Genomic DNA, 15,218 nt, shown 5'->3' with positions numbered 1-15,218 from the left:
GTACTTTATTGTATAACCTACTAAGAACAAGCCTTGGAAAGGAAAAGTGTGTGTGTGCACATGCGTGTGTGTATGCGTGCGTGTGTTTGTTTGTGTTTGTGTTCTCTCCTATCAATGTTTATGGGTTGAATTTCTTTGTAGGCTTCTGAATCTAAATCTACTATTTTATACAATAGACCTTCATCCAGCAAGTAATTGAAGTCTGAGCACCCTCTCTTTCACAGCACATATTGGATTCAAGTTTCAGTCCTTAGATCCTTTTTCACTTGGGAGATAGTTTCTAAGTCCACCTATATGACTTTTATTTGGTATTTCTTGGAATAATTTTGGATGATTGGTAGTTTTCAAGGAAAATAAGATGTACCAAACATCAGGATAGATAATTAGAAACATAAATTCTCCTTTTTCTTAAACCATGGCTGTAAAATAAGAATTTTTATCATATTATTTTTCTTTAAATGTTATTTATTGTCTAGGGCCTCAATGAGAAATCTATTACCTGGTATTAAGTGTGTCATGTGTTTCATTTTATTTGGCGTTTACAATTCTGTTCTTAAATTCTGGAAGCTTTTCCTTTAAGATAATTATTTCCTCTTGAAACTCTGGTTTTCTTTTTCTGTCATATTTTCAGTATCCTGAGCAATAACTACAACACTAATGAATACTTTGAACATCAAATAAGAGATAGAATGGTGGCCTAAACCTAGGTCATTTGTCTTTGGCAGGTCCTTAGTGGGAGGTGGCTAGGAGATGAGAAGATAATGACAAAACAGGTGGGGTCAGGTAGTCTTACATAAAAACTGTGTCTTATGCCAAGCAAGTTTATTAAGAAGTACAGTGCCTTATATACTATTTTCAGGAGAGTTATGAGACAAAGTCAGTAGAAAATATCACACAATGGAACAAAGTCAGAGGGAAGCTAAATCAATCAATGTTTTTACCAGGGATTATAGAGTTTCTCAAGAATATTAAAGACCAGGCACACAGTAACCTTGGGACTAATAACCATAGTCCTGTAGGATGGAACAGGCTGGATTCTCAGAATCTGAAGTCACAGTACCCCCAAGGCTGTAGCCCAAGGCCATTACTAGTTCTGGGTTTAGATAACTCACTGAATTTCTTCTTCATACATCAAGGTCTCAGCAAATGCCTTGGATCAGTTCTACCCTCAACAGAATGGCATATAAGTCTGATAAATGCATAATAATTGGGATACTCTAAGCAACTCACCTCTAACCTTTGTGAGACACATTCATTAGAAAAACTGTAGACTCTATCTGGAAATTCACTGTAATATAAGTGCAAACATTTCTAGCTCCTAGACATCCTTTTGAATATGTAATCAGTAATGTAGTAGATATTGTAAATGCTTATGGGTGGATGCTGCTGCTACTACTACTGTTTTCTATATAGCAAATGACTCTGTATGGCAAAGTATAGCAAAAGCTTTGGGGTCTTTAAATGTAAAGCAATTAACAATACTATTTGTACCTTGAAAATCATTGACTCATATAACAGCATCATACCCTATGATTTCAGTAATTCTTAAAATGTCTTGTTAATTTACTAATTGAACAACTTGTTGTGTGAATTATGCTAGAATGTGCAAGTTTATGAATGATGCTCTATCACACTGACACTTAAAGTAAGCCAGAGATGCCTACTGAATTATTAAATCAGATTCTGCATACAAATAAGTTCTAAGCTTTGGATTTAAAACCAGAAACCTGTAAAGAAACCTGTTCCCCTTTCGTGACCCACTCAGTTTTGACCTTCAGATTGAGAGGTTACTGTGATACTATTGGAATCTAAAAGAAACAAAATGACATTTGTTTCATTGTGTATATTAAATATTTGCTATATACAAAGTTTCTAGGAATTTGGAAAAGTAAAGATAAACATGGAAGCCTTTTTGAAATCTACAGACATCTGTTGAATGATGGCCATAAAATGTTCACATGCTATGAAAAGGTAATTTCTCTCTGTGTGTGTGTTGTTATAACACAACAGGAAAGAATTCTGTAGCCTGCTGCTACTTCTGAGTGGTTGCGGATGAGGCTATTGCTCCCCAGGCACTGAATGACTGTGTGAAGAAGAAGTAACTGTATCATCAGATTTTAGGTCAAAAGGTGAGCATCCCCTACCGAAAGGTAGCCTAAGCACAGATAATGAAACAGCTTACCTATGAAATGGATAGATGTTTATTTTGGTTTGAGGAAATGCTGTGAAAGGAATTAAAGGTTATAAAGAAGGAGAGATGTCTTAGGGCACAGTTGCAAGCATTGGTGTTTGGAAGGTGAGTATTTTGAAAAATGTTGGGCTAGAAATTATGTCCAGCTATGACAGAGCAAAGAGTGATTCATGCCAATATTCAAGTTATTATATGATAGAATGCAGCAAAAATTAAAGGAAGTAGAATCGGAAATGCATATTTTCATGAAGAAAAAGACACTAGAGTGGCTAGAAAGCACATGAAATGGGCTCAGGAGGTGAGAGATCAACTATGCTTCCTCTCTGCCACTCTGCCAAAGTCACTGCAGAACAGGAAGAGAGAGAGATCTATGCACTCCAAATCTCCAGAGAAGAAAGAAAAGGTCTACTCCAAAAGAGTGTAGAAATGTCAAAAACATAAAATTAGCAACAAAAATTAAAATTGTGAAGGAAAAGTTGCTTATTCTTTAAGTTTTTTTTTTTATTTTCATGAAAACTAAAAGCAAAGGAAATAAATAAGCCTTTTCAGATGTAGGGAAAAAGCAGCAGGGAACTGGATAGCAGAGGAACAAACACAGCCCATGTATCTGAGATTTTGGGGTTTCAGTGACCAATTCAATGTTCTGCACTCCAGCTTCCATTCTTTGGTAGATAGTTTTATGTCACCTTGACACAAATCCAGTCATTTTGGAAAAGAGAATCTCACTTGAGAAACTGAACCCCACATCAGATTAGCCTGTGGGTAACTCTATGGTACATTTTCGTGACTAATGATTGATGAGGAAGGTCCTGGCTTACTGTGTATGATGCCATTCCTAAGCAGCTGGTCCTGGATTATGTAAGCAATCAGGTTGAGAAACCCAGTAAGCAGCATTCCTCCATGGTCTTTGCATCAGTTTCTGCCTTTGGGTTCATGATTTGAGCTCCTGCCCTGCTATCCTTTGATACTGAATTATATACTAAATCACTCTTTCCTCCCAAGTCCCTTATGGTTCTTGTGTTTTATCCCAGCAGTAGAAACCTTAGTTAACACACCTTTCCTCTCCCTGCTACCTGAATAAAAATCAATATAAGGTGACTATGTTCTTGTTTCATCAAATAATGATAGGGTAAGCACAAACTATCACTACTATCTCCATTATGTCATGAAAAGAATGAATTGATAGCAAAATTCAGGATGGACATGACATAAAGGAGAGAGTTTGATTAACTCACTATTTTCCTTATTTTGATGCAGGGATGTGGCAACCTGTCTGTGGGCTGGAATTGTCTTGAGTTACAATGCCAACAGCTGACACAAACTTGTGTTCCCATAAGATAAATGAGAATGGCTCAGCAACTGTGAAATTCCGTTTCTTTGCAAATTTATGCCTAATTTTATTTCACAATTCAAATAAGTAATTTTCCACACATTCCTTATCATTTTAAACAAAGTTTTGGTGAAACTGACTTACATATTAATTTTCACCATGCCTTTAAAAGCAGAGATTTTAGGCTGTGCTACATATAACCAAATTCTTTGCCTTAACTGTATATCACTCACAACATTGACTATATGGAATTGCAGTTTTTCTCAGCACAAATACCTTACTTATAAGATGATGACACTTTGAAGACAGTTCCCTTTTAACTAAAGTAACAATTTGTCACATTGTTGAGCTCTTCTAAGTATTAGCTTAATGACTGGATAATGGTTTTAGTGGGGTTATGTTTCCTAAAACATTATAATTGCACACTCCAAACTTCCTGTTACTATTTCTGGAAGTAGGAAATAGTCCTTCTCTTTGACCTTTACTTACTCATTCTTTAGACATATGTGCCATAACCTTGCTAACTGTTCAAGGTAATAGAAATGTACAGAGCAGCTGTCCTGCTTTCAGAGATGTCAAGAGTAGTTTCACTCTAGGGATAATTTATGTGATACTTCTAGCATAGTGCCTTACAGAAACACATTCAGTTTTTTTTAAATGATATAAATAGTGGTAATTTAATTATTTTAAATCTCAATAGAGTAAACACTTGCTCAGATATGTTTTTGTCAGTAATAATAAAACCTGTTTATTGCCATTAAGTGGCAATGGAAATGTTCTCATCACTATCAAATGATAGTCAGAATCCACATGACACAATTCACACAAATTGACACTATTCTCACAATAAGCCATAGCCTTATCCACTTTAAATGAAACAATAAATCTGCTTACTGTTGCAAGTCTTGTTGTACTTGCTGTTCTCCTGTGCAAACCCTTCTAGCCGGCACTGAAAGCGATGCTGCCAAAATTCTTGAAACCATGGGTTTCTGAGGTTTGTTTCTGGCCGGAGTTTCAGATAATAATCATCAAACCACTTGACATCGGGAGACTGGAGCTTGATTGTAATTCCACCAACAGCTTCTCGCTGATACCCATCTGTCACATCATACCTGTCAGCCCAGCCATCACTGGGAAAACAAACAAACAAAAACAATCCACTCAGCTTAGAGGAAATGAATTTCATATCTGAGATACTAATGCAAAATGGCTACTTCAGGACTCACACAGACCCTGCATTGTATGCCACAGGTGACTGTCACCTACCAGCTTGTTAGAAGTAAAAAGCAAGCAATAACATGATGGAAAATCTGGATTTCAGTTGCCAGAAGGCAATAGTCATTCTTTGAATTATAGAGGAAAATCAAATATTTTTAAAATAATTTTACAGGCTGTAAAATACACTAAAATTTTCACAATTTTACCATGAATACTTTTTCTATATATTTAATAACTAAATCAAACCAACTTTAAATATACTCTTTTCATATACATTACAATAATCATTAAAAGAATAATAAAATAAGGATGGGAAATATTTGCAAAATATACACAGTATCCATTAAAATACATTATGGTGTGATATAATTGTTATTTACATAAAAAATTGTTAGGGTTAAAATATCTTGCAGATAGTCATCTTATAAAATGTTGATATTTTTATATTCTAATGCTGAAATACGTATAGACTACAGTACATATGCTTCTTGACAGGCTATGGGACTTCTCAAGTACATTTAAACATATGTTATAAATTATATATTTTTCTTCCTTCAAGAAATTAAATGATGGGATATTGATGAGAGGGAATATACCCCTTAATTCACAATCACACCATGGCTCTTACCTTAAGTGAACAGAACCTAATGAGGAAAGGTGTTCTAAGATTATGTAGAAAATAAAGGAAACACAATAATGGAAATAAAATACAAGAAAAGACATTTAAATAAAATAGTATGTAGCTGTTAGGAGTCTTGGATTTGACTATCCTCATGTTCAGTAGAATACATAGCTGACAATGTCTGTCTTCTGTACCAAGAGATGCTGTCCTTTTCTTGAAGACATGAAAGATTTCTTTCAGGAAATATATACTTCAGTGAAATGTTGACAATTGAAACTAACACTAAATAAGTAAAGAAGTAATGTGGAGCAAGTGGAAGGTTAGAGCATAGGGGTGCCATCCCAATGCCAAGCAGAAGCAGGAAGATGTTTAGTTTGAGTAGATGGTGAAGGAAAAGATTCATAATATTATAATTCATTGTTTACATTACCTATATTATTTTCCCCTGAATATATGTTTGCGTCTGATGGACTAATTTGGCTATAAAACCAGTACTGGGAAAACAAATAACAGAAAAATGAGTATTTTAAAATATGACATGCCATATCAATTTTGATTTAAACACTGATAATTGGGAGTGGCTGCAGAAGTCATAGATTACCATTAGTGGATAACAGAGGTTATTCATGATGCTCTGAGATGTTTCTTAAGGCAAAATGGTAGAAAGGGAGAAAATGAAATAAGCAAACAGAATGAGTCCATTCTTTTTCTAAGGCTATGTAGACAAGATAACTTATTAAAAGTTATTTACAGAGAAATAACTTTAAAAATATATTGTAGCAGATTGGGGAACAAAAAGGAGAACAGTAAAGATGTCCCAATGTTGAATCTGAATACTTCACACAATTCTCTTCTTTGAAGTTTCTCATTTTCAGCTACAGAAGACGTTATTTAAAGCTGACAAGTTGAAGTGAAGTGGGCTTGTTTAACTCAGTCCCTCCCTCTGTTGCTGACGGGAAAGACTGGGGCTCACTGGCACCTAGGAGCTGCATGGGCGAGCTGCAAACAGGACAGAAATCTCTGTCTGTCAAGCAGAGTCCCCTTTTCCATGGAAATGTGAATTCAAATTGTTCCTTTGCTTAATGTTAGTTCACTGTTATGTAACACTGTGATTATGAATGTTATATAAAAATGTGAGATGATAATGGGCTCAATTTACTTCACAATCCCTTCATTGAATCTAATGGAGTTTGCAAAAAGCTGGTCTTGATAAACTCTCTTGTTTCCATAGCTGAAAAGTATCTGGACTCAGGAATGTTAATTTGCTCATCTTTGGCTTTGTTCTTTCATTCTTTGTTTTTCTGGGGTATAAATCTTGTTTTAACAAATTAGAAGATGATGTTTTGTCATCAGTCTTTTTAGCTCATGGGGTAAGTTTAAAATCATTGTGATCCAGATATTTCCAACTTATAGGAAAATACAAAGCACATAGACTTAATAAAGAAACAGAAAATTCTCAAAAACCAGGAGCCCAAACAGGTTTATTCTTTTTGAACTTATGAAGTATGTCAGTCAGGTAAGTTTCAAGATTTTATGCTGGAAAGTTGCAGAATACAATAGTGATTGTTACAAATGAGATTTCAGATATGTCTAAAATGACAGAGCATTTCAGACAAGGAATAAAAATAATTTAAAAATAAAATACATGTTAAGGAAAACTGAAAATTACTTTCCTACTACCCAGTGCAATTTACTGCTTTGATAGAATGTCCTCAATATGCAGTGCCTCATTAATGCTTCCAGTGATACATATTTTACCACAATAAAGAAAAAATGAGAGAAACCTAAGGAAATGCCACACTTAAGGTACTTTTCCAGACTTATGGCCTGTCTGTTTAGCCATCTGTCCAAATAAGTTCTTTTTCTTCTCACTAGTGGGCAATTTTGCTCATCACTTACAATCTATTACACTTTTTCTTCCCCCAATTTTTAATATATACAGGAGACTGTTGATTTTTTTCTCTTATATGTTGTTGATTTTTATTATCTATATTTACAAACTCTGACCTGGGGTATAGCTCAGCAGCAGTATTTCCTGTGCACAAAGCCCATGGTTTAAATCTCAGCCTTCCCTATAATATATTTGCAAATTCAATACTTTCTACACTTTAATTGCAATACCAATATGAGTGTTAGACTCTGCACAAATATGCAGAGAAGGAAAATGAGAGTATCCTGACATGATATTCCATTGAGATTGAATGGCATGTGTGTCAGTTCTCACAAAGTCTCTTTCTCATACTGTATTTTCCCAGAATTTCCACATTTATATGGGTATTGTTGGAGGGTTTACTTTCCAACATGGTTCCAAGGACAGAACTTGTATGTGATGTAGTGTTCCAAAGCACAGGGAAACTGTGATTTACATAGAATACACATACATCACATGACTTGTATTCAGGAATGGTTGAAATGCTTTGCCCTGGACATGTTATAACAGTGAATTAATTTCATATTAAGAAAGAATATAGTTAAACAGAAACACTCATAACACAATGCTAACTGTTGGTTACTTGATGAAACTATTGTGACCAGAAGCTTGGAACAACTTAAACATGGGTTTCCTCTAAAAAAAGTCAGCAACTCCTAATTTAGAATTTGTAGCATGTTTATAGAAAACTGTAGTAAAAACAAATGGGAATTGATGCACATATACTTTTAACTTGATTTTGTTCTAGTGTTTCTTCTAGCATTGCTTTGCCTGTAGTAACAAAGCAACTTGGTTATTAGGAGGACAAAAAGCATTCTTAATCCACATAGCAAGGTTTAACCCGGGAAATATCCATGAATTTACACTTGTTTTCAAAGAACCTCCTCAGTAGACATTTAAAATCCTTTATTGCCCTACGATATATTTTCTTTCTAATTGTGTGTGTGTGTGTGTGTGTGTGTGTGTGTGTGTGTGTTTGTATTAGGGTGTGTGCATATACACACATGTCAATGCAGGTGCCTGTGGCATCTAGAAGAAGGCATCAGATAACCTTAATGTGAATTAATAGGTGGTTTGTGAGCTATGATGTGGGAACTTTGAACCAAACTCAGGTCTGAAAGCAGCACATGATCTTAAGTGTTGAACTCTTACCTTATTTCTTACTTGAAAACATCTTAAAAACATACACATTCTACAATATTTCATGTCTTAGTGAATTAAAATTTCTGTAATTCAGACTTTTAACTTTGGTATTTTAAATAACTACTAGAAAAGGTTCTTGTTTACAGAAATCCCATTATATAATTTAGCCTTATAAGTACCTCAACATTAGAATTATTTTAGCATTAGTTACATTAAATTATATATAATTTATTATATTCCATATATAATTATGTATATAAATAAATTTGCAAATATACATAATATATAATTATATATTATATATTACACACATAAACTCAGACAATTATTTTCACTGCAGCCCTTATAATAATTTATTTTGCAAAAACACGGATACATGCTCACTAGAATATGTAAATGTAATGAAGAAAAATAATTGCAAATCATCTAATGTCAGATAGAAAAGCTAAATAATTTTAACTTTTTTCTCAAATATAATTTCTTATCTCAGTTTTAGAACCAATATTTGCTTTATATTATTGTTATTATTCCCTCAAAAATAAGAAAGTACATACAGCACTCAACAAATACATTGGCTTGTCTTTAGTGAGGGAAGCAATGATATACTCCTTACAAATCATTGATTCCATATGGACTTTGAATGCCTCTTTTGTGTCAGTTATTAAAACCCAGGCCACACCCAGAAGGAGTCATGAGCTCATTGTGTTGAACTTCCTGAATGGGCATCACCATCATTGGTCCACTGGCATTTAGCACCCTTTGCTTTTTATCCTATTGACTCATAAACAGGCAACTAATTAGGTTTCAAGTCTCTGAATCATCAATTAATGAAAATTACATTGTCTTCTTGCCTTCCCAACAATATTTCTGGAACAATTAGTATTCTAAATGTTTCCAAACTCTTAGGCCTTACATTTCCAGTCTCTTGATATATTTGTGTCAAAGGCTAATCACACATAATAGTTCAGTAGTTGAACTTTCACACTACAACTTATTTCTTTCCTATAACTAAATAGAGTTCTTAGGAGGCATCTCACTATGTCATCATGAAAAACAAAGTTTAAAAAGTCATTTCAAATACTGTTAAAATATACAATGCTGGCATAAATATGCAGACACCTTTGATCCTGAGAGATTATTTCCAGAAGAAACAGTTGTTAAAATCTGACCAAGATTTCCAAGTTTGGGGGTTTGGAAAAGGACAAGGTAGAGTTCTAGAGATATGGTTTTCTTGCTCACTAGAATCAGTGTTCTGATTGTGCAGATGAAACTAATTCTAATGAGATTGACACATCCTGACTACTGGATCAAAGCATATTAGGTCTAGCTTCTCATATACATTGCACTATCACACCTCTAAAGCTTTCAATGTTCTATGTCTGTTGCATGAAGTGCCATTCACTCAATTCCTCACATATTTCCTGATTTAATAACAACTTTTTAAACCATAAATCTTCTCTTCTTTTTCAAGTTTTTGATCTCATTATAATAACACTTATCTTAAAACACAAACACATTTATTAGTTGTTCAAAGTATTTTTCTTTCCTTTCAATCTTACTTGCTAAGGTTCATTGGGTTTTACAGCTGGACAAAGCAGCCTTGCAGACTACAGCCAGGATTTCTGCATCTTCTTTGAATTCCCCATGATAGCGCCCCTTACCAGCAGGAAGTAGTTTGGAAAGAATGACGTCCAAATTCCCAAATATTGTCTATAAATGTTTATTTTCATTTAAATGGATTTGGTTATTAAAAAAATAAAAAAATCCAATATATCCAGCAAAGAGAAAGACTGAGTTTGAATGCAATTTACAAAAACTTCGATTTCTCTTGGAGATATCAGTTACCTCCTTCCCATTTCCAAAATTCACTTATTTCCCAAGCTATTACTATGCAAGTAATACATGAAATGTTTCAGATGGAATGAAAATTAAGTAAGGCAGACATCTCTTTAACACTGGTGATATTATAGTTCTATCAGTTGAAATTATCACATTAAACATGCCTATATTATTTACAACTTTTCAAGGTCAATATATATACTTTTGGGATATTTTATTTTTTGTGGCAGTTCTAATAACAGATGCATATCAAACATATAAGGACTGTTTATTGTGACTTATCATGGGTTGGGGAGATAGGTTATAAAGCACATATATAATAGTTGCTATACTCTAGGTTAAAATGTTGGAACCCCCAGTTAGATTAATATAACTCATTAGAAAATAAGGCTTTATGAATTCCTGAAATCCAGTTGCTGAGAGGAAGGAGTGATAAGAAAATGGGGTCAAGACCAGGCTACAGAGACCCACAGAGATAGTGGACCTGAACAAGAGGGAGCTAATGGATCCCCCCAGACAGATTCTTGGGAAGCCAGCATTGGATCAACTCAGACCCCCTGAACATTAGTCTCAGTTAGAATGCTTAGGCAGTCTAAGGGACCTCTGACAGTGGAATCAGGATGTATTCCTGGTGCAGGAAAGGACTATGGGAGCACATTCCCCATGGAGAGATACTCCCTTAGTCCAGAGGCAGGAGGGAGGGCCTAGTCCCTACTCCCAATGACTTGACAGATTCTTGTTGATCCCTCCTGGAAGGTATCACTCACCCTGTGGAGTGGGGGGAGATGTCGGGGGGATGGGATGAGAGGGAAAAAAGGAGAGGGAACTGGGATCAGTATGTAAAATAAAAAAAATTTTAAAAAAGAAGAGAAGGCTTTAAATGATAAACAACTAGCATGTAGATTTCTTTTCAGGTGTCACATCCACTTACTTTTCAGATGACGAAACAATAACATTGTGTATGTCTTATGGAATGTCTGAAAGAGTGAATGATATCCAGCCACATGATCCACTCCTTTCTCTACCTGATACTATCAAGAGTAATGAGTACATTCATTAGACAGAAACTCAACTTTAGTTTTGAGACTCTTTCACAACCCACATAATTATTACAGAAGCTGATATGCTACCCACATGCAATAATCGTCTTCCCAAATCTTTTATAAATAACCCTTTAAAAGATATTTTGGATAATTTATTCTAATAGTGGGAGTCTACTGATGATTGAGCATTCTTCTCATAATATTCCTGTTTTCTCCACTTGGGCGTTAAGAAAATCTAAAACTTCTAAACAAAAGAGGAAAACAAGGAAAAGTATAGAAATATTACAAAAAAATTAGGTATACACACTAAATAGTAATGAATTATTTATTTATGACAAGAAGCTTAAGTGTAGAATTGTTGAAAAAACTTGTGGTTATTGCCCCAAAACTACATCATCTGTGAATTTTGGAAGTCTCAGTCATTCCCACTTCATAGGACTTACAATGGATGAGAGAAGTGGATTGCAGGATTTTCAGCACAGCCATCATGACAAAGAAGTGGTGACCTGCAGCTTGTCAAGTGTCTCTTGTTAGTTTATTTTTACGATGACCTTGCCTATTAATCTATGGGATTTATAGATAATACATATAAGGTTTAACTTACAGCTGAAGAAACTGAAGTTCTGAAGCACTGAGTTATCAGATGCCACCTCCCAATTTTAGCTACTTTTCTCATAGTTGTGAGCAAATACCCAGACATTATCAGTTGAAAGAAGAAAAATTGACATTGGCTCATAGTTTGAAGATGTCTAGGCCAGGCATGTGTTTGGCCATACAACCAGAAAGCATCAAGAAATCAGTCCTGATGCTCATCTCACTTTCTTCTTTTTTTCAACCAGAGATCCTAACTCAGGAAGTCATACTACCACATGGGTTCTTTCCCCCCAGTTTGACCCAATCTTGATATTTCTTCACAAACATGTCCAGAGATTTGTCTCATAGGCTTGACAGTCAACAATTAACAGTAGCTATCACAATATTAATGTCACTAACTGCTAAATTAAAGTATTTCTTATATTTCATAGATATTATTTCATAGGTCTTCCTAAGCAATGACCTCTTGTAAAAAATAAAAAAAGTGTTATTTAGAAATACTATTTAAAAGCCTGAATTAGAGTGTAGAGATCATAGTAGAGTGTTAGGAATATACAGGAAGAGTTGTAGAATTCCTAGTCTTTGGTTAACATATAGTTATTTTCCTTATTGAAACATAAATCCAAATAGATGCCATTTAAAGGGAATTTCAAGTTGTAATTACAATTCCCAAATTACTCAAATAGGGAGCTTATTCTGGATGTCAAAGATCCAACCAGATGAGCAATGAGAAGGAACCAACTCTCCAAACAAACAAGAGAAGGCTGTGATAGCAAAGAGTTGCAGGTCCATTTATTTAAAAAGAGAGAGAGCAACATGCAATGAAATGCCAGTGGTTTCCAAGACTTGAGAACATCTCTGGCTAATAACTAGAAAGGAAATAGAACCTGGAGCTCTCATCAAAAAGAAATTGAGTTCAGGCCAAATTGAGATGATCTTGAAAGCAAATTCTTCATAAAGCTTCCAGGTATGAGGGAAACTTGTCTATCAGTTGATTTCAGCCCTTTTTATGTTTTATCCCCAACAAAGGATGTAATGTTCCATGCCTGGCTTCCTTATCTTCAGAGAGTACAGCATCATAGATGAATATCCCTTATACTGAAAAATTTATGTCACTTTTTACACAGTAGCAGGAAGTTACCTTTCCTCACCTACCTCTATTCTACTTCCATTTTGTTGGGAGACCAATCCTACAGATATTGGAGGAAATCCAATCTTAGGAGATTTAAATAATTCTGATTGTTTAGTGATGGTTTAGTGTGGACTGTCTTGAAACACATGAGAACATAGAAATAGCAATACATAAAATAAATGAACCTATTAAAATGACTGGAGCACCACCCTGCTCCTTTTTTTGTTTGTTTGTTTTCCTCTAGATTGGCAAAAATTCTCCCTTTTGACTTGTCATCTTATCTCCCCAGAAATGTCTTCTCACTACGCACTTTCCTACCAAGAAGCTGAGGAACATACTTTTAGAAAAGATAAGTTTGTATATTATATAATCTTTGTGTCACTCCCATCAGATTATAACACTTTTGAGAAATGCAAATTTTGAGACCATTGTTTAAATTGTGTATCAATTTAGCAACAAGATTAATTCCATGAAATAGGGAAATATTTTGAAAGAAAAGTTTTTGTATCTACACTCACACACATATACACATAACCATTTTCTTCTTTAGTGAAATGATAATTATCATAAATAATTTATTTTCTCTTTTTCTATAACACCATCTCTGTATTTTTCAATACGCTGGCAAATTTATTATAAGAGAAAGAGCCAATAGAAAAATCAAGACATTTTGATTTCTGTTTAAATGTAACATGAACTTTCTTCTATTTTTAATAGACCCTGAAGAAATTTTCCACTGACAAATATATTCATAACATATACTAAGGTCACAGCCAAATTACTACTATATGGTTTGGTATATATACACACACACACACATACACACATACACACACACACACATAGTGTGTGTGTGTGTAACAAATATAAATAGCCAGGAAAAGTCAATTTTTGCCAATAAAACTGAGATGTCAAATACCCTAATAATCTAAGCAGACCGAAAATATGAGCCACATCCTAGAAACTGGAAATCTACTACCATTTATAGCATTGATAAATTAGGTAAATCCTCCTCAGAATACATTTAGGCTGCTTGTGTGAATTCTTTGAAATCTTTAAACTATCAGAATCTATCTAGTCATCCAGAACTATATATAGATGGAGAAAAAGAGAGGGTACCAAAGTAAGAGTTTTTCCTTTGATATGTGTTCGATAGCCTTGATTTCACATTGGATGAACATTGAAATCCTTTTTTTTTTCTCTATTGTTTTAAAGTTCTGTGCTAACATTACATCAAAATCTAACTAGCTAATATCTGAGAAGGAGTCTGGAGATTTGAAACACATACTTGATACTGTCTGTTTTATTCTTTGAAGCAGTGTTATTTTGTAGGTAGTTGCTAAAGATTTCAAAAGCAGAGATGAAAATAGTGGGTAAAAAAGTTATTAAGATGAGCAAAGGATGAGGTAGTTAAATTGTTTTGGAACTAGAAATAAACAAATGGAACCATGGACCTCTAAAAGATAAAGGTATAGAAAACATTCTAGGTTTTTATTTGTGAGCTTTATTTTTTTCCGGTTAGAGTGTGTGTTTGTATATAATTAAAAGATACAACATCATGGTGACAAAATTTGGCAAGAAATGAAATGTTCTCGTTATGCACTTGTATTATACTGATCTCAATCTTATCTAACTGCTGCCAACAAGTCACAAAACCCTCTCTGGAGAAGCACCTGTGAGGCATCACACCAGATTATCACTGTGAAATTTCTTACACACCATCCACAATTCAGTAACAAATGGGCTAGGTTAAAACCAACAAACAAACTAAATGATTGAAAGCTAGTTAAATAAGCAAAGAAATCTATCAATCTAAGTGTTTGAATTGTTAGAACAGCAATTTAAAAGTAGCCATGGTTAATACATTTAGACTGAAATACAAATCTAGGAAAATTTACTTCACAGAAATAATTTATGCAAAAGAAAAGATAATTTCAGTAAGTGAAATATGTGAGAATTAGCATTTAGAACTTGAACACTTGGAGATAATTTTGTGGGTGAAATGCTTACTGCAAGATAATGAAGATTTTTACTTTAGATCCCAACCCCCACATAAAGGCAAAACAGTGGGAGCATCTTTATCCCCTTCAAAAAGTCCTGGAGTATGGGACTAGCTGGTATGGCAAGCTCCAACATTCAATTAGAGACCTTTTCTCAACTAATAAGGTGAAAAGAG

At 34.3% G+C, this 15,218-nt stretch overlaps 1 protein-coding gene across 2 annotated transcripts in view; it reads right to left on the bottom strand.

The window, feature by feature from the left end:
* Grm5 (glutamate metabotropic receptor 5) overlaps positions 1–15,218 on the bottom strand; it is a 433,207-nt gene that overhangs the window by 110,961 nt on the left and 307,028 nt on the right. For both annotated transcript variants that reach the window (XM_051192180.1, XM_051192181.1), the window contains exon 3: positions 4,416–4,651. In XM_051192180.1, coding sequence (XP_051048137.1) covers positions 4,416–4,651 — 236 coding nt within the window. The remainder of the gene's footprint in view (positions 1–4,415; positions 4,652–15,218) is intronic.

This window comes from Phodopus roborovskii, unplaced genomic scaffold, assembly GCF_943737965.1.
Source record: "Phodopus roborovskii unplaced genomic scaffold, PHOROB, whole genome shotgun sequence".
In the NCBI taxonomy this organism is placed as follows: Eukaryota; Metazoa; Chordata; class Mammalia; order Rodentia; family Cricetidae; genus Phodopus; species Phodopus roborovskii.
Note: the sequence above shows the minus strand (reverse complement) of the source record. Positions and strands in the feature narration are given on the sequence as shown.